Below are 27,832 nucleotides of genomic sequence, written 5' to 3'. Positions count from 1 at the left end.
TTACAGTATTTCCAGAAAGTTTAACATGCTGACCTCAACATTTTAAGTGCCTTCTCCATGCGTGCACACAGGGTAGACCTCAAGGTTACTTGTTCTAGATTGACAGGTGTGTTGAGTGTAGGTGGGACGCGGAAGTTTTCCATCCTAATGTAAACGGAGGGCTAGTCCCTTGGTTTCAGACTCTCACTCCCAGAATGAATTGCTCACCTCTCCCCTCCCCCCATGCCCCCAAGCCCCTCCCACAGGAGTTTGGAGCCATCGCTGATTCAGTGGTAGGTAGCCTCCTCCTAACACAGTAGTGAATTAAAACTCAGACATGCGTATTGAGAACTTAGAGGAGTCTACGGCCATACCACCCTGAACGCGCCCGATCTCGTCTGATCTCGGAAGCTAAGCAGGGTCGGGCCTGGTTAGTACTCGGATGGGAGAACTTAGAGGAAATGGCAACATTCAGAGTAACCGTGAAGTGTGCTCCCCTCCCCACTGTCCCTGTGCTTATTCTTCAGGTCAGCCTCTTTTCTTAGAAGCAGTACAGCCAGGGGGAGGAGGAATGTGTCTCGGATTTAAGCTTTGAAGAGGACAAGTTCGATCCGCCAGAAGTGGACTAGCATTTTGAATCTCCCGGGACGCCAGGTCTTCTGCTTCCTGGGGAAACTGCTCCACACCCCGACCCTACACCTCAGAGCGGCTGGAGTCTGGGTCCTTGCAGACTCCAGCAGCCCAAATCCTTCCCTGTAGCTCGGCGGGAGGTAGTGGTGGCCTTTGCAGGGGAAGGGAGGCTTGGCCTGGGGATTCTGGGGAAGAGGCTTGAACCAGGGGCTTCGGAGCCCAGCCGCACCCCAGCTGTGCCAAGCTCACAAAGGTGGTAAATAAAGGGTGGGACGCAGGCGGGGGAGGGGCGCGCAGTTGCTAACAATGGGGGCGTCACCGGGCTCCCTGAACATTTCGGTTTCTCTGGCGAGACCGAGCGCCCCACTGGCTTGGGTCTCTGCTCCGCAGAGTATCATGTCCAGGCTTTGCCTCTCCCTTTTTTTTATTTTTACCTGGCAACCGTCGTGGTTGTTGGGCCAGGCAGCTCCGCTTCCCGCGTGGGCCCGTCGGACCTCCGGCCCTCGGAGATCCCCGGAACCCCCGGAACCCCCGGAACCCTGGTCTTCGCACTCTTCTGAACTCCTGCATGAATCGCTCCAGGCACTTACCCACCCCGCAGAGGCGGGGGGGGGCTTTAATAACTTGAGGTCCTCTGCTCCAGCCCAGATATCGGCCCCGCCTAAGCAGTTGACTGAGACTTTGGTTCCATTCCTGGACACGGATTCAAATGGTGAGCTGCCCCCAGAGACAGATCAGTATCTGAATGACAAGCCAACCCTGCACGAAAGGCTCTTACAAGTGGTTCCAGCGTTGGGTGATGAGAATCAGGCCATAGTTCTACCTCCTCCACTCAAAAGTAAGATGAAAACTGGAGATGAGCCAGAAGATCACCAGTCATTGGAAATACTTGCTCCACCTCTGGACAGTCAGGGTTTAAACCAAAGAAAGTTTTTTGTTTCATCCCCAAACCTGGACAAAGATCTAGTTCAGCATCGAAGGCTTGCCAAAGTTGTTATTGGAACTCCAAACCAATTTGCAAATAAAGAGCTCCTAGAACAACTGCAGGACGATTATTCAGATTCTGGTATGGATATCATATACCCTGAGGAAAACCGACCAATGGATTTCCCAGGGGGACCAGATCAACCCCCAGAGCTCCCTGAGGAGCTTGAAATTTCTTCACTCCTGCAGGAGACCCCTGCAGGACCTCTCCAGTCCACTGTAGAGGAACCTGAACCTTTTGTGCCTGGAGTGGAGGCCCAGGCCAAGCATCCAGAGTCCCCTGAAGAGACAGAAACACCTCCACTTCTTCAGGACGCTCTATCTCAGCCTCCAGAGATCCTTAAGGAAGCTGGAAATTCTGTAAGCCCACAGGAGGCCCCAGCTGAACCTTCAAGTACCCCTGAAGTCCAACAGGAAGCCTCAGCTCAACCTACAGAGGCACCTGAGGAAGTAGAACCTTGGACCCCTCAGGAGGCCCCAGCTCAGCCACCAGAGGAGAAGGTACCACCTCAGGAGGTAAATGTGCCATCTCTGAGTCAGAATGAAGCTCAGCGGCCAAAATTACACAATGTCACTGTTAAACCTGTAGATTTGGCACTTACTGTAACTGTGACTCAGCCTCCACAGCACCCCAAGAAGGCTGAGCCTGCAATCCTGCAAGAACAACCAGCTCAGCCACCAGAGCTGTCTTTGGGGGAGGTGGAACCTATTCCAACCCAGCAGGAGCACCCAGCTCAACCTCTAGAGCATCATGAGGTGAAAGTTGCACCTCCAGGTCACCATCAGGTTCAACAGTTAAACCTGCCCAATATCACTGTTAAACCTGCAGGCGTGCAGGTTACTGTAACACCAGAACCCACTACAGAGGTGGGACCTTTGCCAGTTCAACGTGAGTCTGTCACTCAGCCCTCTGTGCCCCTTAATGTGGAACCTTTTGCAACCCAGCATGAAGCCCCAACTCTGCCTCCACAGTCCCCTGAGGAGAATGAACATTTGTCATTTCAACAGGAGACTCCAACTGAGTCCCCAGAATCTCCCACACAGGAGAAACCTCCAACACAGCAGGAGACCCCTGTTCAGACCCCTGGAGAGGTTAAACCTTCCACAACCCAGCAGGACACCCTGGCTCAGGATTCACAGGCTCCTGAGGAGGGTGAATCACCTTCAACCCAGGAGGAGGCCCTGGCTCAACTTCCAGGGACTCAGGAAGAGAAGGAACCTTCTCCACCCCAGCAGGAGGCCCCTGCTGAGCTTCCACAAATCCCTGAGGAGGGTGAACCTTCCTCAATACAGGAGGAGAGCCAGGATCATCATGCACAGACTCCTGAGAAAGCTAAACCTTCTTCAACCCAGCAGGAGGCCCCAACCCAGTATCTACAGGCCTCTGAGGAGGGAGAACCATCTCCAGCTCAGGAAGAGGCTCCCACTCAATTTCCACAAATTCTTGTGAAGAGTGGGTTTCCAGAACAACATCCAGCCCCTGCTGAAAATGTTGAACCTTATCCAGATCAGCAGGGAGTACCAACACAGACTGGAGATCTTCCTGAAGAAACTGAACTTTCTCCAAGCCAGCAGTGGAGCTCATCTCTGCCTCAGATGCCTGTCGTAGGTGTAGAACCTTCTCCAGTCCAGCCTGAGCACCAGGCTCAGCCTCCAGAGTCCTCTACAGATATTGTAGCTCAGCCTCCAGTACATCATGAGGTGACATCCTCACGTCTAGGTCCTGGTGAAGCTCAGCATCCAATGTTGCCCAATATCACAGCAAAACCTGTAGATCTGGAGGTTTTCATAACTCCAGTGCCCACTAAGTTTGAACATGCTCCAGGGCAGCAGGAGGCCTCTGCTCAAGCTCCAGTTCCCCCTGAGCAGGTTGAATTTTCTCCAGCCCAGTCCGAGCTTCTTTTCCAGTCTCCAGAGACCCTTGAAGATGAATTTCCTCCAGGCCAACAAGAACTCATAGTAAAGACTCCAGACCCTCCTAAGGAGATGGAACCTACTTCAGCCCAACAGGAGGCCCCAGCTGAGCCATCAGAGCCCCATAAGGAGATTGAACCATCTTCAAATGAGTACACAGTCTCAGCTCATTCTCCAGGGCCCACTGAAGACGTCAAGCCTCCAACCCAACCAGAGGTTCCAGCTCAGCCTCCTGTTCCCCAGCAGGTCCCAGCTATATCTCCTGAGCCCCGACAGGAGGTAGAGCCTTCTGCCACACAACAGGAATCCCCAGCCCAGTCTTTAGAACTTGCTGACAAAGTGGAACCTCTTCCAGTCTCTCAAAAGACCCCTTCTCAGCTTCTACAGTTTCCTGAGAAGGTGGAATCCTCTCCAGTCCTGCAAGAAGCTCCATCTCTACCTCTAGAGCCCCTTAAGGAGGTAGAACTTTCTCCAGCCCAACAGGTGGCACAGACTCAGCCTTCAGAGCTCCCTGAGAAGCTAGAGTCATTTCCAATTCTGCAGCAGGCTTCAACTCAGTCTCCAGAGCCCCATCAAGAGTCAGAACCTTCTCCAGCTCAGCCTCCAGAGCCATCTAAGGAGGTTGAACCACAACTTCCAGTCCATAACGAGATGACAGTTCCACCTCAAGGACAAGATCAAGCTCAGCGTTCAAGCTTGCCCAGTGTCACTGCTAAACCTGTTGACTTGGAGTTTACTGTACCTCCAGAGCCTTCTACAACCCTGCAGCAGACTCTAGCTCCTCCAGAGGATCCAGAGGTGACACTTCCACATCCAGAACATGTTGAGGCTCAGAGTCCAAATTTGTCTGAAGTCACAGTTCAACCTTTAGATCTGGAGCTTACCATAACACCAGAACCCATTACAGAGGTTGAAACTTCAACCATGCAAGAGACTCCAGGTCCTCCTTTAGAGCCACCTGACGAGTCTGTAATGCAGCCTCCCATGTATCGGGAGGTGACAGTTCCAACTCCAGGTCAGGATCAAGCTCGGCATCTATTGTTACCCAATGTAACGGTTCAGCCTTTGGACTTGGAGCTTACCCTAACTCCAGAACCCACCACAAAAGTTGAACATTCTACAACCGTGAGTAAAACTACTGTTCCTCCAAAGGACATGGAAGTGACATTTGCACATCAAGAGCAGGTTCAAGCTCAGCATCCAATCTTGACTGAAGTCACAGTTCAGCCTTTGGACCTGGGGCTTACCATAACTTCAGAATTCACTAAGGAGATTGAACTTCCTCAACCTATGCAGGAGACTCCAATCCAGCTTCCAGAGCCACCTAAGGAGGTTACTGTAGCTCAATCTCCAGTATATCAGGAGGAGACCATTCCAACACCAGGTTGGGATCAAATTCAGCATCCATCATCACCCAGTGTAACAGTTCAACCTTTGGACCTGGAGCTTACTGTAAGTCCAGAACCCACTACAGAAGTTGAACATTCTACAGCCCTGAAAAAGACTATAGCTCCTCCAAAAGACGTGGAGGTGACATTTGCACATCTCGAGCAGGTTCTGTCTCGCCGTCCAAACTTGACTAAGGTCACAGTTCAACCTTTGGACCTGGAACTTACCATAACTCCAGCATCCACTACAGAGATTGAACCTTCTCCAACCATGCCTCTAGAGCTGCCTAAGGAACTTGTAGCTCAACCTTCCATATATCAAGAGGCAGCAGTTCCAACGTCAGCTCAGGATCAAGCTCAGCACCTGTGGTCACCAAATGTGACAACACAACCTTTGGCCCTAGAGCTTACCATAAGTCCAAAACCCACTACAGAGGTTGAACAGTCTACAACTCTGCATCAGACTACAGCTCCTCCAAAGGACCTTGAGGTGACATTTCCACCATCAGAGCAGGTTCAGGTTCAGCATTCAACCTTAAATAAAGTCAAAGTTAAACCTTTGGACTTGGGGCTTACCATAACTCCAGAACCTACTACAGAGACCAAACCTTCTCCAACCATGCAAGAGACCCCAACTCAGCCTCCAGAGCCACCTAAGGAGGTTGTAGTTCAATATCCATTCCATCAGGAGGGGACAGTTCCAACCCTAGGTCAGGATCAAGCTCCGTATCCAACTTTACCCAGTGTCACAGTTCATCCTGTGGACATGGGACTTACCATAACTTCAGAACCTACTACCCAGGTTGAAGGTTCTACAACCACCAAGACTACAACTCCCCCTCCAAAGGACCTTGAGATGACGCTTGCGCATCTCGAGCAGATTCAGAGGCAACATCCAAACCTGACTGAAGTCACTGTTCCACCTATGGACCTGGAAATTACTGTAACTGCAGGATCCAATATGGAAGTTGAACCTTCTCCAGCCAGGCAAGAGACCCCAACTCAGCCTCCAGAGCCACCTAAGGAGGTTAAAGTTCAATATCCATTTCATCAGGAAGTGATGAGTCCAACTCCAAGTAAGGGTGAAGTCCAGCATCCAGAATCACCCAGCATCACATTTCATAATGGGGGCTTGGGGCTTACCATTACTCCAGAACCTATTACAGAGGCTAAACATTCTGCAACCACGAAGAAGACTACAGCTCCTTCTCCAGCGGACCTTGAGGTGACACTTGCACATCGAGAGCGTGTTCAGAGTCAACAGCCAAACCTGACTAAAGTCACTGTTCCACCTATGGACTTGGAAATTACTGTAAGTCACCAACCAGAGTCATCTGAGTCGGTTCTCCCCCCAACGACTCAGCCCTCAGTGGTGCATTTTGCAAAATACTTCCCAGAAAAGGCATATACAACTTTCACTGAGCAGCCAGAACAGAGTGTTACCACAAATGTCAACATATGTGAGCTCTGTACCTGCAAAGATGAGACGCTATCGTGTACTGGTTTCAGCCCAAAGCAGAGGCTCCGCAGAGTGCCTGTGCCAGAGCCCAACACGGACAACAACACCTTCACCATCTTGTAAGAATTGCCTTTTCTCATTTGTTCCCTGCCTCCTGCTTGACACAGCAGCCTTTCTTTGAGGTCTTCCTGGGCCTTCGTCATCTCCCCAACCATGTTGACTGACTCTCTCTTTTTACCTTTTCTTTGACAACTGTCCTTATCTTCATTTTCCTGTTTGCTGTGGTTCCCACGTCTGCACTCGTTTACTTGTAATTGTCCTTATTCTTTATCCAGTTTTTTTAGCCCCATGATTTAATCGCTTAACCTCTACTCTCCCATCTTTATAGCAACATGTCCCTCTTTCCATCTCCTTGGTGATATACAAAAAAGTGGTTAAGAGTAGAGATTCCGGAATTAGACTGCCTGGGTTTGAATTGAGTTCTGTCACTTATTAGCTTTTGATTCAATTTCCTTATCTATAAAATGGGGTAATAGTTACTACCTTGTGGGATTATTGTGAGATTTGGTGAGTTAATACATATAAAACACGTTTTCAGTGCCTCACATATATGTGAGTGTTAGCTATTATTTGATTCCTCAGCTATGTTTAGAACTCATCTTTGTCCCTTGGTTTTCTATATACAGCACCCATTTTATGCCCCGCCCAGGACTCAGTACTGTGGCAGCCATGCAAGTATGGCATTGTCTTTAGAATATGAAATAATAGGTGGGAAGAAAGGAAATAGGCATAGAAAGACAGGTGACCTATAATTAAGTACAGACTATAGGTTCTGTAAGTCACCAGAATCTGTAATCAATGGAGTGTAGGGGTCAGAGAAAGCTGCATGGATAAGCTAAAACTTCAGCTGAGATTTAGAGTGGCTATGATTTGTTAAATACAGCAAGAATAGGGAGTATAGTCTAAGCAAAGGCACAGCTGCGAGAATGATCAGGAATTAAGAATTAGCTTAGAAAAAAAAAAGAATTAGCTTAGGAGGGCAGCCCCAGTGGCTCAGCGATTTATTTAACGCTGCGTTCAGCCCAAGGCGTGATCCTGGAGACTCGGGATTAAGTCCCACATCGGCTCCCTCCATGGAGCCTGCTTCTCCCTCTGCCTGTGTCTCTGCCTTTCTCTCTGTGTGTCTGTCATGAATAAATAAATAAAATCTGGAAAAAAAAAACATTAGCTTAGGAAGCAGTGAAAGATACGGTTATGAATACCCTTGACTATCAGCTAGAAGGGTTTGAAAGTTATGCTGAGATATAGAGAGCCATTGAAAGTTTTCCAGAAAGACATATGTATCACTAAAACAAGAGGATTGTTTTCTATTCCCTATGTAGAGAGATCTAAAGAGGAAAGCTTGATCCAGGGAAACCAGAAAGAATGGTCTAGCAAAAGCTGGGAGTAAAGTGACAAGGGGCCAGAACAGAATGGCTGTGATAGGAGTAGAAAGAAAATCCTGAAAGCATCACAGAGGAAGAAGCAACAAGACTGCGTAACTGCTGAGGGGAGTAGTGGGCAGGGTGCATCCAGAAAAGAGAAAAATCAACTATAACTCTCAGAAATTTCTGTCCCGGATGAGCAGGTGGAAATACAGCAGTTGGGAAGGACAGCCAGTTGGAGGGAGATAAATTCAGGTTTAGGCATCTTTTATCAGGGAACATAAAGCAACCAGAAGGCATTTTGGTTGACTGGAAATGGCCACTAGGCAGATGATGGGCAGATGGCTATCTGTTTTGCCTTATTTCTGACTCCCCTGAAAAAAATGTGTATATAAACGGAATAGGGGGGGGATTCCTGGGTGGCTCAGCGGTTTGGTGCCTGCCTTCGTCCCGGGGCGTGATCCTGGAGTCCAGAGATCGAGTCCTGCGTCGGGCTCCCTGCGTGGAGCCTGCTTCTCCCTCTGCCTGTGTCTCTGCCGCTTCCTCTCTCTCTCTCTCTCTCTCTCTCTGGTCTCTCATGAATAAATAACACCTTAACAAATGAATAGGTAAGTTGTTGCTGAGGGAAGAAGATAAGTTAAAGGTAAGATTCAGTCATATACAGAATTAGTGATTAAAACTGAACTCAGGCATTTCATAGCTTTTTTGAAATACTTGCAATTCATGGATACATTCTCATTTTTTTTTAATGTCACAAGCATATAGGATAAAATGTGAAAATCCCACCCAACCCCCCCTACCACCCATAAGATAACTCCTGTTACCATTTTGGTGTCTGTCCTTCCCATCACTTTCCTTTGCAATTTTCCCCTAATCAGGTAATACTTTTTGTTCCTTGCTCAGTAATTTGTTGCTTTTCCCTATGTAACATGTCTAAGAAATCTCTCCATATTAGTTCCTCTCATTTCTAACTTCTCCTAACAGCTGGACAGATTTCAAAAGAAGTCACTGGGCCAAAGCTTTGGTGTTCCTGGCATAGGATTTCTTTACCTTTGTTTCCTGGCATAGGATTTCTTTACCTTTGTTTTCTTTACCTTTGTTTGATACTTTTTTTTTGCCATTTTTCGGTTCAATTATTTTCTCATTGATTTACAGAAAGAACCATTTTAGACACATAGAGGTGATTTGGAGAAAAATACCATATTCATAAAGTAATTAACTGGCATTATCTATCCAAGAAATTAGACAAATAGGAAGTTCCGGTTCTAAGGAGATGGCTTGTTTACACCAATGGCCCCACATTTCTTTATTAATTGTGCAAACTGGGATGCTGATAGCTATGGATATTAAGAAGCTGGTATTTTCTGCATTTGCATATTCCCCCAAGGTTGCCTATGATTCTTTACTTATTCTGTTCATTCTTTTCCTAACTAGTCAAGGATCTGAACTGTGTTTCTTCACAGAAATTTCCAAGGAAACGCTATTTCTTACATTGAGGAGAATACATGGAAGCCATACCGTTGGACTGAGAAATTGTGAGTATATTTTCTCCGAATACGAATACAAAACACTGCATCCTGAGATCCTTCTTAGTCAAAAATTTTGAAGTCAGTATCTTGGAGGAAAGGTATTTCCCCCTCCATATCCCAAATCAACCTCTATTGATGGCAATTCTATGTTTATCTTGAAAATTGAATTTGACAGGCTCTCTTTAAAATTTAGAGTCAATCTAAACTTATTTTCCATTATATAGGAATACATGATTATATCCTCAATATATAAAAATGAAAGAATAGATAAAGTGAACATCTTCTTTGTGTTCTGATCCCCTACCACTGAGATAGCCACTATCTGGATTTAGTATATATCCTTCCAGATCTTTTTCCATGCATTTGTCTACATACATATTTATAGACAACAAAATAGGTTTGTTGTGGGATTTTCTTACCTTGTTTTTGTTTTTGTTTTTATATAAATGATAACTTCCTACAACTTGATTCTTTTGCTTATGCTTATGCTTATAAATGAATCTTTTGATTCTTTTATCTTATGTCTTAGATTTCTTTTCTTTTAGTGTATAGATAGGGGGTTACCCCATTCATGTATATGCCTGTGTAATATATTCCAAAGTATGAATGTATATAGTAATTCTCATATTGATGAATGTTTAGACTGTGTCCCATTTTCTTGTCACATGCGCTGCTGTAGTGAACTGCCTCAACCATGCATCTTTGTGTATGTGGGCAGGTATTTCTGTAGAATAGATATCTAGAAATGGAATTGTTTGAATAAAGACTATGTAGATGTAAAATTTTAATGGCCCTCAAAAAAGTTGTGCCAACTTATACTCCAACCCATAGACCATGACAGCATTCACATCCTCATACCACCCACTACTGGATATTCTCCATTTCTTGGCTGGTCTGATGCGTGAATAAAAGGGGTCCCATGTGAATTTGAAGTTTTCTGATTACTTGTAAATTTAAATACCTATGTTTACTGAACATTTGTATTTCTTGAGTGAATTTTCTGTCCTTTGCCAATTTTCTGTTATCTTTTATAAAAATTGATCTGTAGAAAAAAGTCAATGTAGACACAAGTGTTTTTAGAAAAAAAAATATTACAATCAAAGCAATCAACTGGTGTTTTTATGAGAGTTTGGTGTCATATCATTAGTGCAACTTGAGCAGAGAAGTCATAAATGACTCCTGAATTAACAATAAAAGACAGTAATCATAGCAATCTAAAAATAGGGATTATGATCCCTCTAAAGTAGATTTCGCCCCTTAGTCTGATATCTTATTGGTAAGGGAGAAATGCTAGAACTAGGCATTTGTTTTTTATTTTGTGAATTTCTTAAATACTATGTGTAGTTTATATTTCTCCATGATAGTGTCTGACTGGGATATTTTATTTCCCAAACTTATAAGAAAACTGAAAATAATTGTCGCAGAAATAAATAACGTTAATTTTCTTTAGGGAATGGAGGGGGATGGGTGGGCTGTGGACAAGGGTAGTAGAAAAACTTTGCGTTGTGTACTATATACCTTTGGAATTTTGGGCCATGTGAATATATTACATATTTTTAAAAAATGAATTGAAATTAAAAAATTAATTTTTAAAAAGCATGTGTTTGGGAATTTATATACTAGAACACGAATGTGGTAAGTCCTGCAGATGTCTGGTTCAGCTTGAAGGTTATACCTTGTAAGCAGAGGTTCCTAACTATGGATCACTGCTCTCCTGGGGCAGGATTTTAACCTGTTTTTCTATATATCTATTGGATGATATCTGCCAACAGTAGAATGAATAAAGTGTGGAATAGTCATAAAATGGAACACTATTTGTTTGAACCATAAAGCCACATAAGTAATCTCAAATTTTCTGATAGCCACTTAAAAATTAAAAGTAAAAAGAGAGAGATGATATAAATGTTAATATATTTTGTTTAGCTCTTATAGCCAAAATATTATTTCGACATATAATTATTATACCCATTATTAGTAAGATAGTCTATGTTTTATACTGTCTTCAAAATATCCAATATCATTTCTATCATGTAATCAGTATAAAAATTATTGAGAGTTTGTGTTCTTTTTATGTTCTTTTTTCCATAGTAACTCTTTGAAATCTCAATTTGATTGCTAGTCTTTTATCAAGAATACTTGTTCTGTATTTAGATTTCATAAAAATTACAGTTGAAAAAGTAATATCACATACCTACATTGTTGCAAACATATTTAAACATTTTCTAATAACTGTTGAGTATCAGTTTTTTCATTTGTATTTTAAAGTAAAAAAAATTAATTAAATAAAAACTTCAGCTCCTCAGTCACACTAGCCACTCCCAAGTATTCAGTAGCCACATGTAGCTAGACATGCAATAAATACTAGGTATTGAAATGAACCAACCTCAGCTACATGCAACAATATAATGAATTTATAAGATAATATTGAGTGAAAGAAGCAACATAGAAAATAATACCTGTGATTCCATTTATATAAAGTTCAAGAAGCGACAAAACTAAATTATGTTGTTTATGGCTGACATATGATAGGTAAAACTACATTTAAAAAAGCAAGGAAATTTGAGGTCCCTGGGTGGTTCAGTCAGTTAAGTGTCCAACTCTTGACTGGGCTCAGGTCATGATCTCAGGGTCATGGGATAGGGCTCCACACTCAGCCAGGAGTCTGCTGGAGATTCTTTCTCTCCCTCTGCCCCTCTCCCAGCAATTAATCTTTTTAAAAAATTAAAAAAGGCAAAGAAATTATTAAAGTCAGGATAATGGTTACTTCTGGGGAATCAGAGAGAGGGTTGTGATTGGAAGGGGCACACTGAAGCCTTCTGGGATGCTGGCAGGGGTTTTTCTTGATACAAGTGGTGTTTCATGGGTATTTGCTTTATAATTATTAAACTGAATATTTATGTTATGTACACTTGATGTGCATTTTTTTAGTTCTCAAAAAAAATTTTTTTTTTTTGGTTGGGGAAAAAACAAATGACTTTACCTATAGTGCTGTATGGGGCTTCCAACATAGAATTTAGAAAAAGAGAGGAGGAAGTGTCAGTTCTGCCAGTATTGTTGTCATCTAAACCAGGGTTCTAGCAGAGACTTTGTGATCCAGAGAGTAGACATTAATATGCATTTTGGTTCAAATAGTGGATGGCTGTGTGTGTGTGTGTGTGTGTGTGTGTGTGTGAGAGAGAGAGAGAGAGAGAGAGAGAGAGAGAGAGGAATAAAGAAAAAAAAAAGGATTTGAGTGGAAACAGCGCAGAGCTCAGTACTCCTAAATTAAAGAAGAATTAGTATATTTAGGTGGCACCATTACACAGGTTTCCCTCCCAAATGGGAGTTAGTCCTGTGTAGTGAATAGTTGTAGTTGTTTTGCATTTTGATGCAGAAATAACCTTTTCATTTTTCAGAATTCTCAGTGAAAATTATTTGACTGAATTACATAAGGACTCATTTGAAGGCCTGCTATCCCTACAGTATTTGTAAGTTAATTAATCACTTATTATGAGTTTTTAGTTATATTATCTGTAAAATAAATATGGGGTTCAAATTAGATAATCACTATAATTTCTTCTAACAATAAATTTCCATCTCTAGCATTAAATATCTCATATGCATTTTCAGTTTTTTAATTCTATAGACAAGATAAAGATAGAAAAAGACCCTTCAGTTATAGAGCAAAAGGGGTAATTAGGTCTGAGCAATTATGGATGCACATATGAACCTGTCTTGTAAGTGTTCATATACCGTGTGCTTACATTTATACTTAATTTATGGCTCATGGATCAAATCATGCTCAGGTCTGTCTTTATACAGCCTGAGTTAAGAATGATTTTTACGTTCTTAAAGGGCTGTAAAAGAGAAAAGAAGAGAAAGAGAAGAATATATGACAGAGACCATATATGGCCTGCAAAGCCCAAAATGTTTACTATCTGGCCTTTACAGAAAAGGTTTGAAAAAGTTGGTTTAGTAAAATGAGAGGAATTAAAATTAACCTCAAATTGTCACCTACAGGACAAGAAAATATAGAACACTTACATTATTTTGAATGCCATTAACCCAGAATGTTTTTAATATTTAATCTAAATTAAACATTTAAATATTAAATATTTAAGCAGGTTAATTATGTAAGCAGTATTATCAAGTACCTATTAAGTTACCAAGAGAGCAGATTAAGGATTTCAGTGGGAATTCTAGCACCAGTATTAAAAATAGATGTTTAAAATGATGGTTAAGGGGTACCTGGCTGGCTCAGTTGATAGAGCAAGTGACTTCGGATCTTGAGGTTGTGGGTGTGAAACCCACATTGGGTATAGAGATTACTTAAGGAAATAAAATCTTTAAAGTAAAATAAAATGATGGTTAAGTATTATGGTTAGAAATGTTTACATTAAGCAAACATATCAGAAATGCCCCTAATTTAACTAATTATAAAATAAAATCTCTCCAGCCTCATTGTCAAGGAGGAAATGCTTCTTTAGTATTTCTAGGTATACATACAGAGATACCATGTTCTTTGCTATAAAGGTTCAATTTTTATCTTTGTCTGTGGCATCCAGAGCTGTGTAAGTCATTAATCCCTATTAATGATGCTCTTGAGCAAATAGAGTCTTCTTGCAAATGTAGAAGGTTTAAGGATAGTGGGTAAAAAAGAGCAAGAGCATGATTAAACACTAAGAATAGTCCTTTAAGTTATCAAACCTTCCAAGTCTTAGGGGACAGCCACTCTTGTATTGGTTTTCTTGGCTACTTCTGTGATCTGGACTCTAAACTTTACAAACACCGTTTGTAGAAAATCAAATGAGATAAACTGCTCAAAGGATTAGGCACTTCATTACTACTACTATGAAATACTTTGTAAGCCAATTATTTTATGTTAGCTGAAGTGTTCTCATTCATTTAAAAAAAAAAAAAAAAAAGGTCAATCAAAAGCTAATATGACAGGCACTATGCCCAGTATCATAGGCACTCAGATGATTAAGACAGGCTTCCTACCCCTATAGGAACTCATGATCTCACAAGGAAAATAGACAGAAGCTCAAACCATAATGCACTAAGCACTAAGTGGATGACAAAGTGCTGAAGAGGTGCAGAAGAGGGAGCCATAAAGTCATAAAACTACATTTCTTTTTACACAGTCATTTTGTTTCTGCTATTCACTACCCAGCTCTTTATATTTATTTTTTAAATATTTGAGTTTGTTTTATGTCCATGTGTCAATTTTATTTTTTTAATAATAAATTTATTTCTTATTGGTGATCGATTTGCCAACATACAGAATAACACCCAGTGCTCATCCCATCAAGTGCCCCCCTCAGTGCCTGTCACCCATTGACCCCCAACCCCCGCCCTCCTCCCCTTGCACCACCCCTAATTCGTTTCCCATAGTTAGGAGTCTTTATGTTCTGTCTCCCTTTCTGATATTTCCTACCCATTTCTTCTCCCTTCCCTTCTCTTCCCTTTCACTATTATTTATATTCCCCAAATGAATGAGAACATATAATGTTTGTCTTTCTCCGATTGGCTTATTTCACTCAGCATAATACCCTCCAGTTCCATCCACGTTGAAGCAAATGGTGGGTATTTGTCATTTCTAATGGCTGAGTAATATTCCATTGTATACATAAACCACATCGTCTTTATCCATTCATCTTTCGATGGACACCGAGGCTCCTTCCACAGTTTGGCTATTGTGGACATTGCTGCTAGAAACATCGGGGTGCAGGTGTCCCGGCCTTTCATTGCATCTGTATCATTGGGGTAAATCCCCAACAGTGCAATTGCTGGGTTGTAGGGCAGGTTTATTTTTAACTATTTGAGGAACCTCCACACAGTTTTCCAGAGTGGCTACACCATTTCACATTCCCACCAACAGTGTAAGAGAGTTCCCTTTTCTCTGCATCCTCTCCAACATTTGTGGATTCCTGCCTTGTTACTTTTCCCCATCCTCCCTGGTGTGAGGTGGTATCTCATTGTGGTTTTGATTTGTATTTCCCTGATGGCAAGTGATGCAGGGCATTTTCTCATGTGCGTGTTGGCCATGTCTATGTCTTCCTCTGTGAGATTTCTGTTCATGTCTTTTGCCCATTTCATGATTGGATTGTTTGTTTCTTTGGTGCAAATGACGTATCAGATAAAGGGCTAGTTTTCCAGGATCTATAAAGAACTTATTAAACTCAACACGAAAGAAACATGTGTCAGTTTTAAACATGGTAGACAATGCAGATGAACACAACTAGTCCATACTTTCAAGCATTTTATGCTCAGAGGAAAAAGGATGCAAAAATAACTATATTAAAAATAAATTGGAATGCCTGGCTGGCTGAGTTGGTAGAGCATGTGGCTCTTGATCTCAGGGTCATGATTTCAAGCCCCTGGTTGGGTGTGAAGCCTACTTTAAATGTTTTTTTCAAAAGAAGAAGAAGAAATGGATATGGGCAACGAGAGGTATAAATTGGTTTTGGAATACAGATGAGGAAGAAAAGACTTCACATTGGATCAGGGAAGCTATTAGAGCAATGCTGTTTCAACAGGACCTTGAAGAGCTATTGGGTATCATCAGAAAGACATTGTAGGGCGAATAAGCTTACAAAGGAGACTGGGAGAAAGGCAAAATACAGGAAAAATATCTTGAGTACCTGTAGAGTAGGAGATTAGAGCTAGTCTTCTAGGATTTTGAAGGCCGTGGATTAACATGCCACGCTACTGGATTATCACAGCAGTGCTCCAGGACAAGCTTTAAACTGCAATAGAAAAATAAATAAATAAATAATCTGCAACAGAGTCACTTGGAGGGCTTGTCAGAAAATAAGCTCCACCTCCACAGTTACTGATTCCTTCAGTCTATAGAGTAAGGCTGAGAATTTGCATCTTGAGTAAGTGCCCAAGTGATGCTGGCATTCGAGAACCACTTGTGGAGAATTACTCTGGTGACTGTGTGCAGGATGGATTAGAAAGGGAGAGACTAGAGATGGCAATGCCAGTCTGAAGAGTAGGTGGAAAATAAGGGACTAAGCTGGAATCAATGGAAGTCTGAGGGTCAACTATTATCAAGAATGGGTGTTTTCAAATAAAAATCCAGTACTATGTGGTGTTTTTTGTTGTCTCACCACTTGCAACTGAAGCAGTTAATAAATTCATGGAATATTAAGGCAAATGTACAACCAAAAATGAATTTCTATTAACATGATGATATGATTCTGAGTTAGTTCAAATTTATGTATTGATTAGAGGGGTAACTTCCTTTCAATTTAAATGAAAGGATATCTTTTATTTTTTCTGGTATTGAATTGGCCTAGAAAAATAGAACTAAACCAAAAAGGTGTTCCAAAATGAGAATATCCCTTTTAATATTAGAAATTATAATTATAGGGGTGCCCGGTTGGTGCAGTTGGCTGAGCATCGGACTCTTGGTTTTGGCTCAGGTCACAATCTCTGGATCCTGAAATGGAGCCCCCTGTTGGGCTCTGCACTCAGTGAGGAGTCTGCTTGGGATTCTCTCTCCCTCTTCCTCTGCTCCTCCCACTTGTGCATGTGCATGCACACACACTCTCTAATAAATAAATATTTTTTAAAAAGAAATTATAGGGGCAGCCCGAGTGGCTCACCGGTTAAGCGCCACCTTCTGCCCAGGGTGTGATCCTGGAGACCTTGGATCCAGTCCCATGTCAGGCTCCCTGTATGGAGCCTGCTTCTCCCTCTGCCTGTGTCTCTGCCTTTCATTCTCTCTGTGTGTCTATATGAATAAATAAATAAAATCTTTTACAAAATAAAGAAAGAAATTCTATGTGGAGGTCAAAACTTTGAGCTCATAATCTAGAAATTGATGAGGCCTCAAATGTACTCTAATTAATTCTTCTGCTCTCAGGAAAGATTAATTCCAGAATCTATCAAGAGCTGTAGTTACTTCTTTCATTTATGAAAGTGAGACTCTTTTAAGAGAGATGAGGAGAGTTAGGGGCTCTGGAAGGTTCAAATAACAAGTCCTTAAGTTCAGAGTTTAGGCAAAAGCTGCTTATTCAATACTATCAGCCTACTAGTTAGGTATCTAATAGCTAATTGAGGCAATATTTTCCTTTTACTTTTCCTAGAGATTTATCCTGCAATAAGATACAATCTATTGAAAGACGGACATTTGAACCACTACCTTTTTTGAAGTTTATGTAAGTTACAAATACAAATTTCATTATATTTGGGATTTTTGTTAAACTTAATTGTAAACCTCTTTGCTACAATCATTTTGAAATATGATTGTAATTTTATTAGTAGAAAGCTACTAAAATTATGTAGCGAATCTTTTTTGTCTGTAGCAAAGATTAGTGTAAGAATTATTATACAGATCAGACTGAATCATTCTAGAGAAGTGGTTCTCAACTAGGGTGATTTTGCACCCAGGTGACATTTGAAGTGTCTGGAGACATTTTTGGTTGTCAGACTGTAGATATGCTACTGGCATCTAGTGGGCAGAGGCCAGAGATGGCGCTAAACACCCTATAATGCACAGGACAGCCCCTCTTAAAAAAGAGGATCCAACCATAAATGTCAATAGTGCTGATGTGAAATATTTTTCTAGAGAAATAAAGATTACCTAACACAAGTATTTATTGAGCATTTACAGATTTGTATCTAATGCAACACATGTAGAAACATGAAAATATAAATCTTTCATGCAAATTTTTTAAATTTAAATTTCTAAAAAAATTTTAAAAGGCATATCTTCCATAGCGAGATAGTTTCAGGATATGGAGAGGGTATTGAGATTATGTTTCATCCTATATAAATTGGAATCACTGCCAAAGGATAAATGTTCTGAAAGAATACCTTTTTTCCTTCTTCTTTTGCTTGTGTCTTTTTTTGTAGAAATGTTAGTTGCAATGTACTGACAGAAGTGAGCTTTGGAACATTTCAGGCCTGGCATGGAATGCAGTTTTTACATAAGCTGTAAGTGAAATAGAAAATAAACACATGTAAAAAATAAACAGACAAACAATATGTAAAAACATCATACATTTATTGGTTCAGTGGATGTTAAGCCCAGTATGAACTCTGAAAAGTATGTCTTAAAATCCATTCTTTTTTTTTTTTTTCAAATGAGGAAACTAAGGTACAAAGAGGCCAAGAGGCTTGTCTATCTCATAAATGGCACTCTCAGCTTTCCCTGTACTCAGCTTTGGTATGGGCAATAAAAGGCCCCAAGCAAATAACACCCAAGTCAACACTATCCTGGGAATCCATGACAATGATGCTTCTCCAATAGGGGCATGGTCCTTCAAATTCCACCTCTGAATTTAACTTTGATTCCTGCTAATGGGCAAAGTTCCTAACTGCTTCAATGCATGCAAAATAAAGCTTCAAAGAACTAAGTGTAGGGGAATTCTCCAGGGAGCAAAAGTGTGGGTGCTTCCTCAGCCATCAGCTTCTTTTAAATGGTAAAGCAGAAAGAACTGCTGAGAACCTGCCACAGGGCACTTCTCTCACCAGTTACCCAGAACATTATTTTTCAAAAAATGTATACCTCTGAGTAAATCATCTGGGGGCCATAAGAACCTTTGAGGTATGGTAAAAGATATTGTTTGTGTTAAGTTGTGTGAAAAATGTTCATGAAATACATTGCTGTAGCATAATTCCATGTGGCTATTTCCTGACTCTTCTTCAATAAGAAGTGTGTTATTCCCTTTCGGCTGGAAAATTCTGTGATTTCCTGGTGATATAAACAAATCATAGTGGGGGATGTTCAATGGCCTGAGGGGGATTTTAGACTCAAGGTGAAGATCTTCCTCTAAACGTGACTTTGGAAAAGATTATCTTACCTGTCTTGTAGTTCAGAAATATTATTTCACACAGTTTATTTTAGGATAGATGAAGGTGTTGAGGGTGTGTCTGGAGCTAGAGGGACAGTTCCTGCAGATGCCTATCTGTTGAAGGCTCCTCTCTCCTCCCATTAATTTGCTGATGCCTAACTTGGAAAAAGACTACAGAGGGTCAGTTTTTTGCTTGCGAACACCCCGGAGAAAAGGCTCATTGGGTTTCTGCACCAGGAGGTTTTGGTGCATCAATATACTGTCTTAAACTCACCATCTTTATTTCTAAGCATGTTATCACACCAAGAGTCTCTTAGAAGAATCTGAATTTCCAAAAAAGAAAGAAAAGAAAGAAAGAAAGAAAGAAAGAAAGAAAGAAAGAAAGAAAAAAAGAAAAGAAAGAAAGAAAGAAAGAAAGGAAAGGAAAGAATCTGACTTTCATTATAGTTATATGGGCAACACAAGAAAGAATATGGGGGAATCAGTTGATAAAAATCAATGAATTCATTGAAAAACATTCACTGAGTGCCATGTCCAATACATGTCAACACTGTACTAAGTACTGGGGGTACAAAGAATAAGACAGGGACTGTCCCCAAGAAACTTTCATACTGGAAGGAGAAAGATGTTGACAGGAAAACACACGGGAGCCGTGCGGGCATCCATGCAGCAGGGTAACAAGGTAGGGGGTTGACAAAGTAGGGAACAAACAGGTTGTGGGATAGAAAAGACTCTTAATGGATGAAGCAACAGCTTGTTTGTGTTGAGTTTCTGTGTGCATCTTAAATAACAGAAAAAGGTAATTAAAGAACCAGAGCTAGCCAGTATTGATAATAAATTAATACTCATGTCATGGGACTTGAATACAGCTTCGAAAACTAATTCACAGTTCCTTCTGAAAGATTATCACGATACAGTAAGTGTGTACTGGGGGTTAGGCTCCTTTTTTGTTTGAGGTCAAATTTTTCTAATAGACAAAGCTAGTCTGCTTTAGGAAATCTCTGCCATAGTGAAATATAAACTTCATTGCATTTCTTTCCAAAGGCAAGTTGCCAAGGGAAGATGCCACCCTTTGAATTAGTCATGTTACCTGTGTGACATGTTACCAAGGTGTTTATAAGTTGAAACAATATTTTCTCTGGCATTAAAGAAGTCTGTAAAATGTATAGGCCCTAGCTGAGGTGGATTTATTTTGAACTGACCAAAGCTTTAACTTCAGGGCTCCTCACTTCCATAGGCCCCTTCAAAGGTCTTGAGAGGAGTCCTAGCAATTTTTATATTCATAATGTTGCATGTTTTTATTAGACAGGATTTCCCAAAGTAGATGAGGTTCAGGCCCCACAAAACCTTGATTGACCCTGGGTTTCAGGTAATTATAACTCAGTAAGCTTCTTGAATGAAGCCTCTAAGTTATTGATAAATACTGACTGAACAAGTTAGCAGTGTGGTAAAGTCTATTTTGAATCTGAAATCCACCTCAAAGACATGCCAAGAGCTTATTAATGAGGTACCACCTTTGGAGGTTTTTGTTTTCTTTGGCTTTAATAAGGAGAAGGGAGAAGCAGGCTCCATGCACCGGGAGCCCGATGTGGGATTCGATCCCGGATCTCCATGATCACGCCCTGGGCCAAAGGCAGGCACTAAACCGCTGCTCCACCCAGGGATCCCCAGTTCTTTATTTTTAATTGAGATATAATCCACATAATAGACTATGCAACATTGTAAAGTATACAGTCCAGTGGTATACTTCGATAGACCACAGCCACCCTAATTCCAGGACAGTTTCATCACCCTCCAAAATAAATACCGTACCCATCAGTTGTGACCACCCCCTTCTTCCCTCCTCCCAGGCAACAACTAATTCCCCTTCTGTATCCTAGATTTGCCTCTTCTGGACATTTCATACAAATGAGTGTCTAGCTTCTTTCACATAACTGTTAGCTTCAAAGTTTTTCCATGTTGTAGCATATATACCAGCACTTCATTCTTTTTGAAGGCTGTATAATATTCCCTTACATAGACACATCACCTTTTGTTCATCTGTTCCTCAGTTATTGGACTTTTCAGTTGTTTCCACTTCTGACTATTATTAATAATGCTGCTATGAGTATTCACATACGTGGTTTTGTGTGGACATATGTTTTTAATTCTCTTGGGTACATACCTAGGAGTGGAATTGCTGAGTCACGTAGTAACTCTATGTCTAACCCTTTTGAGGAACTGCCAAACTGTGTTCCACACGTAACTATGCCATTTTATGTTCTCACCAATGTATGAAGATTCCACTTTCCCCATAATCTTGCTACCGCTTATCATTCTCCATCTGATTATAGCCATCTTAGTGAGTATAAAGTAGTATCTTATTATAGCTTTGATTTGTATTTCCCTAATGACTTAAGACATTGAACATCTTTTCATGTGCTTATTGGCCATTTGTGTATTTTCTTTGGAGAAATGTCTCTCTGAATCCTTTGCCCATTTAAAAGTTCAATTATTAGTCTTTTTATTGAGTTGTAAGAGTTCTTTATGTGTTCTGGATATTCTGGATACTAGACTTTTATCAGACATATGATTTGCAAATATTTTCTCCCATTCTGTGAGTGGTCTTTTACTTTCTTGATAATGTCCTTTGAAGCACAAAAATCTGTTTAATTTTTTATAAAGTCCAATTTGTCTATTTTTCCTTTTATTATTTGTGCTTTTGGTGGCATGTCTAAGAAACTCTTGCCTAATCCAAGGTCATAAAGATTTCTAAGAGTTTTTATAGCTTGAGCACTTCCATTTAGGTTAATCCATTTTGAGTTAATTTTTATATATAGAATGAAGTGTAGGAATCCTTATTTTGTATATGAATATATAGTTGTCCCAGCTCCATTCGAAAAGACTAGTCTTCCCACTTTGAATTGCTTTGGCACTCTTGTTGAAAATCAGCCAACTATAAATGTGAGGATTTATTCCTGGACTGTCAGTTCTGTTCCATTGGTTTATATGTCTATCCTTTTTTTTTAAAATCTTCAGCCTCAGTTTATTCACTTTTAATTTACAGAACATCAGAGATTTACATTGTTTTCCAGTGTTAGCATTTTTATTTTTATTTTTTTAAATAATAAATTTACTTTTTATTGGTGTTCAATTTGCCAACATACAGAATAACACCCAGTGCTCATCCCGTCAAGTGCTCCACTCAGTGCCCATCACCCATTCACCCCCACCCCCCGCCCTCCTCCCCTTCCACCACCCCTAGTTTGTTTCCCAGAGTTAGGAGTCTTCATGTTCTGTCTCCCTTTCTGATATTTCCTACCCATTTCTTCTCCCTTCCCTTCTATTCCCTTTCACTATTATTTATATTCCCCAAATGAATGACACCATATAATGTTTGTCCTTCTCTGATTATATATGTCTATCTTTATGCCAGTGCCACACTACGATTACTGTAGCTTTGAATTGGGTTTTGAAAGCAGAGCATGTGAATCTTCCCACTTTTTTGTTCTTTATCTAGATTTTTCTTGGCTATTCTGGGTCCCTTGAATTGATATAAGAATTTTAGAATTAGCCTGGAAACAAGTCAGCTGTGATCTTGATAAGGGTTGTGCTGAAGCCATAGTTCAATTTGGGGCATAGTGCCATTTTAACAATATTTTCTTCTGGTCCATGACCATGGCATTTTTTCCATTTATTTCAATCTTCTTTAATTTCAACAATGTTTTGTAGCTTTCAGTGTATGGATCTTATACTTTTTGGTTACATTTTTTCCTAAGTATTTTATTCTTTTTAATATTGTTATACATGGAAATTTTTTCTTAATATCATTTTGGATTACTCATTGCTAATACATAGAAATACATCTAACTTTTATATATTGATCTTGTTTCCTGCAACCTTGCTGAACCCATTTGTTAGTGCTAAGGTTTTTTTCTACATTCCTAGGAATATGTCTTGTGGTCTTCTAGTTTCTCAGGAATATGTTGGAGCATTTCAAACTCTCTGTGGATATCTCATTTCTCAGCTTTTTCTTTTAAACTTTTAGATTAGGGTTTTTGTTGTTGTTGTTGTTGTTTTTTGTTTTTTTGTTTTTTTTGTCCCAACTGTTATCCATTGCCTTACACAGCTGCCAGTTTAAAACATTTACCTGTAAGTGTTTTTAAAAATGCTCCTGGGGATATCTAGGTGACTAAGCGGTTGGGTGTCTGCCTTCCTCTCTAGGCATGATCCTGGAGTTCTGGGATCCAGTCTCACATCCAGCTCCCCATAGGGAGCCCACTTCTCCCTCTGCCTATGTCTCTGCCTCTCTCTGTCTCCCTTTGCCTGTGTCTCTGCCTCTCTCTCTCTGTCTGTGTGTCTTTCTCATGAATAAATAAATAAATAATGATATTTTTAAAATGCCCCTTGAGAAGAAGAGGCTTCTAGCATTGTGCAGTTCTCAGTGAGGTCAAGGACAAGGTTCTCAATTGAGGTCTTCCAGGAAACTCACTAGACAGGTAAAACAATGACAGTTCTTTGGGAAGGAGGCTTTAAGGAACTCCAGCTCCATTTTGCTCCCCTGGGATGTGGGCTATTTTTCAAGGCTACCATCAGGATACAGAGCAGAGGTCTAGAACTAGTTAAAACAACAGATCTCACTGTTCTTATAGAAATTAATACATTTTCCCTTAATAAATGCTCTCTGGGTTGCTGTAGACCCATTGGTTAAATTTTCCAAAATGATTAAAACATTGATTCTATGTTTGCCAGTGTTTGTCATTGTCGTTGCTTTTATGGAGGGATGAAGTTTCAAATGTCCTCACTTTCCCGTTTTCACTGATTCGCCTATAACATGGTTTAAAATACCTAAAGTCTCAATGACCATCAGCTAATTAAATACTTCATCATGGGAGTCGATTAGAGAAAAGGAATAAAAATAGAAAATGTAATTCTCAGAGGAGCTCTCCCAGGTGGAGAGATGAAGTTCAACATGAATACAGTTTCTATATTTAGCGCTCTCAAAGTTTATGGTAACAGCTGTTTTATAAACCCCCTTTTCTTCATGTGAGTTACACACAGGCTTTGGAGTCAGAACTCAGTTCAAATTCCAGCTCTGCTTCTGACTGGCTTGACAAACTCGGACAAATTACGTAACCTCTCTGTACCTCAGTTTCCTCATTTGTAAAATGAGGTGATGATAGTATCTATCACATAAGGTTATTATAAGGATTAAATGTGAAATGCTGATCACAGATGCCTTACAGCCCAATAATAGTATTGGTTATGAAGATTATCTATCTAATACTTGGTAAAAGTATAGTTAATGATTCTTGAGTAGAGTCAACCTCAAGGCAGATTGTCTTTTCTTTTCTTCCTATTTCTTTTACCTTTTTTCATTTTAAAGAGTTGGGAAGAAGGTCTGTTCAGCATTTTGGAATAAAAGCTTGTGTCAAAAAGATGACAAGATGTCCTTTATTCAACAAACATTAAATAGTCAATAACAAGCACTATACTATGTCAGGCACAGGGACAACATGACAATAAAGTATGGTCCCTGCCCTCCAGGAGCCGAGAATCCAGGAGATTGATAAGGAAACAGGTGATACATGCCATGACAAAGGCTGTAATGCAAGAATACACACAGGCTATGTGGTGGGAATATAGCTTTCACCGGCTGCTCATAGATTTAGCCCTTCTTGTTTGGCTCCAAAACTGAAGAATTGGTTACCATTTTGTCTTTAACTGGGTGGTTTAAACTGTAGGATTTTTAAACTTTCTAGAGATAAAAGAAAAGCACTTTGAATTATGGAGGACACTAGAAATAGTATTTCCTACAGAAATTACTTCCTACTGGTATAGTCACTTCTGAGGTTTTCAACCTGAAATGTTCTTTGGCATATTTTTTCTTTGCCATCCACTTAAAAAATTTTTTTTCTCTTTCTCTTCCTGCTTTATCATTCAGAGACCTGGGTAGTGCCCAAAGGAAGAATGTTTTACAGATTCTAAGGGTGATTTTATAGGCAAAGGCAGAAAATGATTGCTTTTAAACTTCAAGTTCCATACCAAAAAAAAGAACATAAATTTTCATCTAGTTACTTAAAATGCAGATAATTTTAATTCCATTGCATTTTTCAGAATTCTCAGTCATAACCCTCTGACAACTGTTGAAGATTCATATCTTTTTAAATTGCCAGCATTAAAATATTTGTAAGTATTACAACAATCTCATGGCTCATGAGATGATTTCTGCTCTTTTTTACTTTTGTCAAAGATTAAATCTTTTGCATTTTGAATAAAAAGTCATAATTTAAATTTTAGCTGGGTTATTGCAATAAGAATTATTGGCAAAGAAAGAATGTATATGGACAAGACAGCCTGTAGTAGAAGAGAGCAGTATTGAAGAACACATAGAGATATGGAACATGCAGGTGTATAGCGAAATATTTACCACATATGTAGAAATATCATTTATCTCAAAAAGCAAACTGGAATAAGGTATACCTTATTTAAAACAAAAGACTAATCAAGAAAGGTGGATGCAACTGAGAATGAGTAGAAAAAGGGTAAAAGGAGATTGTACTGTTTAGCACCAAGGTGATTATGTTCGTGATGCACATAAATTTTAATTTCTTCAATAAGAATGCTCTGAAATTATCTTCCATAGCAAGTAAACTCTTGAGCTAGCTTGACAGAGAAGCCAGAATTTAAATAATCACATACTATTAAGTACCTTTTTGTACTTGGTGTGAAATTTTAGTCTTTGGTATCATGCATGTTTGGGCGTTCTCTTTCAGAGACATGGGAACAACACAGGTGTCACTTTCAACAATTGAGAGCATTCTCATGATGACCCTTGAATTGGAAAAACTGTAAGTTGATTTTTCTTATGTTTATTATCACTTCGTTGTGTATTTAGGTTTGTTTTATTTATAAGTCAGCTTTATTGAGGCATAATTTTCAGTTAATATGTACTCTTTTTAAGTATGCAGTTTTTAATGAGCTTTGGTAAATATATAGTTGTGTAACCACCACCACGTTTGAGATACAGAACATTTCTGTTTGTAGTTAATCCCCTGTTGCCACTATCAGCCCCTGACAGCCATCAACCTCATTTTTGTCCCTATAGTATTTTTTCCACCATGTCTTTTTTTTTTTTTTTTAAGATTTTATTTATTTATTCATGAGAGACAAAGAGAGAGAGAGTGAGAGGTCAGAGGGAGAAACAGGCTCCATACAAGGATTCTGAGCTGGGACTTGATCACGGGACTCCGGGATCACTCCCTGAGTCAAAGGCAGACGCTCAACTGCTGAGCCACCCAGGCGCCCCTCTACCGTGTCTTATGAATGAAATCATACAGTATGCAGTCTTGTGTGATTGGCTCCTTTGACTCAGCATAATCCTTTTGAGATTCATCCATGTGATTGCATCAACCCGTAATTCACTCCTTTTTATTACTGAGTAGTGTTACAGTTGTGTGGATATATCAGTTTGTTTATGCATTCATCACTTAATGGATATTTGAGTTGTTCTGATTTTCCTTTTGGCTATGATGAATAAAGCTGCTAAAAGCAGTCACGTGCAGGCCTTTGTGTGAGCATATGCTTTCATTCTGGGGGAGGTGAAATACTTAATGGTAGGATTACTACATCATGTGCTAAGTGTATATTTAACTTTTTAAGAAAATGCTTCCTAGGGGTGCCTGGGGGGTTAGTCAGTTAAGTGTCCAACTGTTGATTGTTGATTTTGGCTTAGGTCATAATCTCAGGGTTGTGAGATCAAGCCCCCAGTGGGGCTCCATGCTGAACGTGGAGCATGCTTAAGATTCTTTCTCTCCCTTTCTCTCTGCCCCTCCTCCCCACCCCACTCATACACATGTGCTTGCTGTCTCTCTCTCAAAAACAAAAACAAAAACAAAAACAAAAAACCTGCTTACCTCTTTTCTAAAGTGAATGTAGGGCAGCCCCCGTGGCTCAGCAGTTTAGCGCCACCTTCCGACCAGGGCGTGATCCTGGAGACCCAGGATCTAGTCCCATGTCGGGTTCCCTGCATGGAGCCAGCTTCTCCCTCTACCTGTTTCTCTGCCTCTCTCTCCCTCCCTCAGTGTCTCTCATAATAAATGAATAAAAGCTTTAAAAAAAATAAAGTGGATGTACCATTTTGCATTCCAAGCGGCAGTGTATGACATCTTTATATTTCAGTTAAAAAATTTTTTCAAACTTTGTATCTTTTTTTTTTTAATTTTATTTATGATAGTCACAGAGAGAGAGAGAGAGAGAGGCAGAGACATAGGCAGAGGGAGAAGCAGGCTCCATGCACCGGGAGCCCGACGTGGGATTCGATCCCGGGTCTCCAGGATCGCGCCCTGGGCCAAAGGCAGGCGCTAAACCGCTGCGCCACCCAGGGATCCCTAGACTTTGTATCTTTAATTTGCATTTCTCTAATAGCTCATGATGTTGTCTATTCATGTATCAATATCTTTTTAAATGATGTGTCTATTGAAATCTCTTTTCCTTTTATTTTTTTCTTAAAGATTTATTTATCTCAGACAGAGAGAGAGAGAGACCAAATGTGGTGGGGGGTGGGGGGTATAGGCAGTCAGAGAGGGAGAGAGAGAATCTCAAGATTCCTCACCAAGCTTGGAGCCTGATTTGGGGCTCAATCCCACAACCCTGAGACCATAACCTGAGCCAAAATCAAGAGTCAGACACGCAGCCAACTGAGCCACCCTGGTGCCTCCAAATCCATCATTCAGTTGGATACATACTATTGAGTTTTAAG

General features: G+C 40.4%; 1 protein-coding gene and 1 long non-coding RNA gene across 2 annotated transcripts in view; one reads left to right on the top strand and one right to left on the bottom strand.

Moving 5' to 3' along the window:
- On the bottom strand, window positions 1-27,444 carry LOC144309449 (uncharacterized). Its single transcript, XR_013375444.1, has 4 exons — window positions 25,784-27,444; window positions 18,113-18,230; window positions 15,931-16,035; window positions 1-8,397 (listed from the first exon to the last, which is right to left on the bottom strand). It is a non-coding gene; the product is annotated as an uncharacterized LOC144309449 (long non-coding RNA).
- The window catches only part of LOC144309443 (uncharacterized), a 35,714-nt gene continuing 8,197 nt past the window's right edge, over window positions 316-27,832 (top strand). The window contains exons 1-7 of the mRNA XM_077890490.1: window positions 316-6,473; window positions 9,242-9,313; window positions 12,703-12,774; window positions 17,383-17,454; window positions 18,152-18,232; window positions 25,189-25,260; window positions 25,848-25,922. Of these exons, the coding sequence (XP_077746616.1) occupies window positions 916-6,473; window positions 9,242-9,313; window positions 12,703-12,774; window positions 17,383-17,454; window positions 18,152-18,232; window positions 25,189-25,260; window positions 25,848-25,922 (6,002 nt within the window). The 5' untranslated portion in view covers window positions 316-915. The remainder of the gene's footprint in view (window positions 6,474-9,241; window positions 9,314-12,702; window positions 12,775-17,382; window positions 17,455-18,151; window positions 18,233-25,188; window positions 25,261-25,847; window positions 25,923-27,832) is intronic.

Source organism: Canis aureus, unplaced genomic scaffold, assembly GCF_053574225.1.
Source record: "Canis aureus isolate CA01 unplaced genomic scaffold, VMU_Caureus_v.1.0 NW_027326405.1_RagTag, whole genome shotgun sequence".
NCBI lineage: Eukaryota > Metazoa > Chordata > Mammalia > Carnivora > Canidae > Canis > Canis aureus.
The sequence above is the reverse complement of the archived record's forward strand: the minus strand, read 5'-3'. Positions and strand labels throughout refer to the sequence as shown.